Raw genomic sequence first — 3901 nt, 5'->3', positions numbered from 1 at the left:
GTTCACCCTGTTTTTTTATACAACTAGAATCAAAAAACATTTTCTTTTTTTTCTCAAAAATTCGATTTTTTTTAGAATTCTTGATTTTTATTGAAAATTATTTTTTTTCGGTAGTAAATTAATCATTTTGTTTTTAAAAATTATTCTTTTGATTTAAAAATTACACTTTTTTAGTTGAAAATTCAACCTTTTGCCTGAGAATTCTTGACTTTTTTTGCATTCTTTTTTTTCGGTAGAAAAATAATCTTTTTCATTGAAAGCTAAACTTTTTTGTTGAAAATTCTTGAATTTCGTTAAAAATTGGTTTTTGTCAGTAGGAAATTCATCTATTTTTTTTTTAAATCTTTTTCAGTTGGAAAATTTAACTTTTTGGTTGAGAATTCTTGAATTTTGTTAAAAATTCTTCGTTTTCAGTTGAAAATTCGACTTTTTAGTTTAAAGTTATTGAATTTTGTTAGAAATTATTGAATTTTGTTTGAAATTCTACATTTTTGGTAGTAAATTAATCTTTTTGTTTAAAAAATTACCGTTTCCAGTTGAAAATTCAAATTCTGAAAATTTATCAAATTCTCGGTTTCCCTGTCCAGCGGTCATCCTAATTTTTATTGAAAAAATCTTCGATTTTAAAAACTTCCATTTATTAATGTTTTTAACCTTTAAAACTGCATTTTAAAATTCTTTAAATTAAAATGGAAAATTTTTAAAGTGAAAGATTTTCGAATTCAGAATTCTAAACTAAATGATATAAAAATTTATAAAAAATAATGATTTAACAAATTATTTAAAAAACGGTTGAAATCAAAGTTGAACAGCATTTTTATTCTAAAATTTTTGTAAAATTCCCGGTCAAAGAATAAATTCACTGTCATTTTCCGGTTTTCCCCGGTCCACATTTTATCTTTCATATGAATTTTCATATCTTTGCTCAATACTGCACTATAAGCAATTGAAAAAAGGTACTTTTTTATGAAAATAAATTCAATTTTTTATTTTTCTCGAAACCTTTGCGTGTCATATTGAAATAAAAAAAAATGTATCAAACATTTTTGAGTGTTGCACAAGAAAAAGGATATTTTACGTAAAAACAAAAATGTTGGTGGCAAATATCGCGTAAAATGCTCCATATATTTCTTTCACTCTAGAATATTTTTGTAAAAATATATGCGGCAATTATGATATACATTTGTTTAAACAATAAATGCTATGAATTATCTCTTAAATGCCAAAAACAATTGGTAACGCATTTCATGAACGCCGCTAGCTAAACCCTTTTTTTCACAAAAAAAAAAAAAAAAAAAAAAAAAAAAAAAAAAAAAGAATGAAAAAAAAAAACTCACCTCATTACAAATGGGTCTGCTGGCAGGCAGAGGTTCCGGCATCATCAGAGTCGGCGTCGTCGGCGGCGTATAATTGTCCGACGACAGACTCTCTCTTGCAATCCGCCTCTTTTTCGGTGGCGCCACCATCTCACTCGGAGGACTCTCCGGCCTGCTGTTTGGCGAATCACACTCCTCTGAAATTGCCTGTCTCAGCCACCTCTTCTTCGCCGAACCACCACCACCCGAGACCGGACACGACGAATTCTGCTGTTGTTGCTGCTGCTGCTGCTGCTGTGGCTGCTGATTACTCAACCCCGTCGCCGACTGCCTCCTCTGCGGCGGCGAGTCGCAAATTCCCGACACCGAATTTGCCGCCTGGACCAGAGTCGCCAGACTCTTGGCCGCATAACTCTGCGACAAAAACAATTCCGAGGTGTGATCAGTCGGCGAGAGAAAATCGGGCGATTTTTCAATTGCATTATTCATCGGATGAGAGACGGAAGTTGGGGGCAAATTGGGCAAAGTGGTCATACAGACCGAGACCTGGGGAAGAGTGTGCGTCGGTACCGGGTCCGGTGATTCCTTGAGCCACTCATTCATCAGGACCTTCTTCGTCTTCGGGAATTTGAAACCGGGAGCTAGTGGGCCAACTGCAGCGGCCACTAGGAGACAAGCCGACGAGAGAGGTGTGGATGGAGTTGAGCTCTGGGAACTGCTGCTTGCTCCACTGTCGCAAGTCGGACTCTTGATGGGCGTCGGTGGATTCAGATTCATGAGAGGTGGCGAACTGGGGGGACCGGGAGGAATATTGGAATTGGCTAGAGCCAGTAAGACACCCGCAGCCGTTCCCTCATTGCCCTCCTTTGTCGGCGTATGCATTCTACTCGAGTAAAGCATATCCCGATTCAAACAATTTTGACTCGTGGGTGGCGGCGACTGGATGGAATTGCTCTCGTCTCCGGAGGAAAGATCCGAGTCCGCTGAATTGACTCGGGATCTTCGATTGCCCTGGGAATTCGAGGAACTGGTTGTTCTAGCTCGACCCTTTCTTCGTTTGCGTCTCAAAGGCTTCTCGCTGTTGTTCGGCTTGCTCTGCTTGGCCAATGAAATCGGAGGATTCTCGTCATTGTCACTGTGCGTACCTCCAGATTCTTTTCGCTGGGCATTCCTCGCCTGGACCTCTTGCTTCCTCTGCTGCGCCTTTTCCATTCTCTCAAAAGCCTTCATTATCGCCTCCATTTTACGCTCTTCCCGGGTCATTTTCTTCTTGTCTTTCTTCTCCTTCTCTGAGCTCTTCGTCGAGGAAGGTGTCGTTGTTGAAATGAGACTCGGTGACGACGACGTCTCGGGCTGCTGAACTTGCATGGATTCTTCTTTGGCTGCTTGCCGAGTTGTGGCTCCGACATTACTGCTGCTGCTGCTTGTTGATGCACTTCTTTTTGGCGGCGCTGGCGTTGGCGCTGGGGGCGGTGGTGGCGGCGGCGGCGGTGGAGGAGGAGGAACTGGAGCTGGTGGTGGTGTCGGTGCTGGAGGCGGTATCTGGGGGATACTTGTGCTCGAGACTGCCGGTAGCGGCTGCTCGTTCTCTTCAGAAGCTGTGTTTCTCCTTCCCCGTCTTCTCTTTTCTCTCCCGCTTCTGAAATATGAACAATGAAAAATTATGCATCGAGGAGGACCATTCAAAACGGTCAAGCTATTTTCAACACTTTTTCCAACCCTTCCCCTTTTAAATCCAAATTTTGTCTTGGATTTCATTTGATAAACAAATGCATTTTCAATCATAGAAATAAATTTTTTTACAAAAATATAGGAATTTTGGACAAAAAAAGTTCATTTTTCAACCAAAAACAGGAATTTACAAACAGAAAGAATAACATTCTACTAAAAAAAAAAAAAAACGAATTTCCAAATACATAATTTAAGTTTTAACTAAAAAAACCAAGTTAAAGAAAAAATTGAATATTTGAATTTTTAGTAAATAAATTAAGTTTAAAAAAACAACAAAAAACGAAGCTTTAATAGAATATTTATATTGTCAACCAAACAAATGAATCTATAAACAAATAATTTTCTACCAAAAAGACGAGTTTCCAACAGAAAAAAAACACGATTTTTCAGCCAAAAATAGTATAGACGAATTTTTAATTAAAAAGATTAATTTTAAACCGAAAAAAGCAGTTTAAACAAAATAATTAAATTTCACCCGAAAACTGGTAAATTTGCAACAAAAAATTTAATATTTTTTAGTTAAAAAAATATATTTGACAAAAAAAAACGAAATTTTCCATAAAATATTAAAATTTTCAACCAAACAAATGCATTTTCAACCACAGAAATAAATTTTTTTTACAAAAATAAATGAATTTTCGACAAAAAAAGTTTTAATAGAATATTTAAATTATCAAACAAACAAATGAATTTGTAAACAAATAATTTTCTATCAAAAAGACGAATTTTCAACAGAAAAAAACACGATTTTCCAACCAAAAATAGTATATAGACGCATTTTTAGTTAAAAAGATTAATATTTTAACGAAAAAAGCAGTTTGAACAAAATAATTAATTTTCACCCGAAAACTATT

The 3901-nt window shown here is 36.2% G+C and overlaps 1 protein-coding gene across 4 annotated transcripts in view; it reads right to left on the bottom strand.

The window, feature by feature from the left end:
* LOC117177560 (protein piccolo) overlaps positions 1 to 3901 on the bottom strand; it is a 147660-nt gene that overhangs the window by 48258 nt on the left and 95501 nt on the right. For all 4 annotated transcript variants that reach the window (XM_033368372.1, XM_033368374.1, XM_033368373.1 and 1 more), the window contains exon 7: positions 1338 to 2955. In XM_033368372.1, coding sequence (XP_033224263.1) covers positions 1338 to 2955 — 1618 coding nt within the window. The remainder of the gene's footprint in view (positions 1 to 1337; positions 2956 to 3901) is intronic.

Source organism: Belonocnema kinseyi, chromosome 7 (assembly GCF_010883055.1).
Source record: "Belonocnema kinseyi isolate 2016_QV_RU_SX_M_011 chromosome 7, B_treatae_v1, whole genome shotgun sequence".
Classification (NCBI taxonomy): domain Eukaryota; kingdom Metazoa; phylum Arthropoda; class Insecta; order Hymenoptera; family Cynipidae; genus Belonocnema; species Belonocnema kinseyi.
The sequence above is the reverse complement of the archived record's forward strand: the minus strand, read 5'-3'. Positions and strand labels throughout refer to the sequence as shown.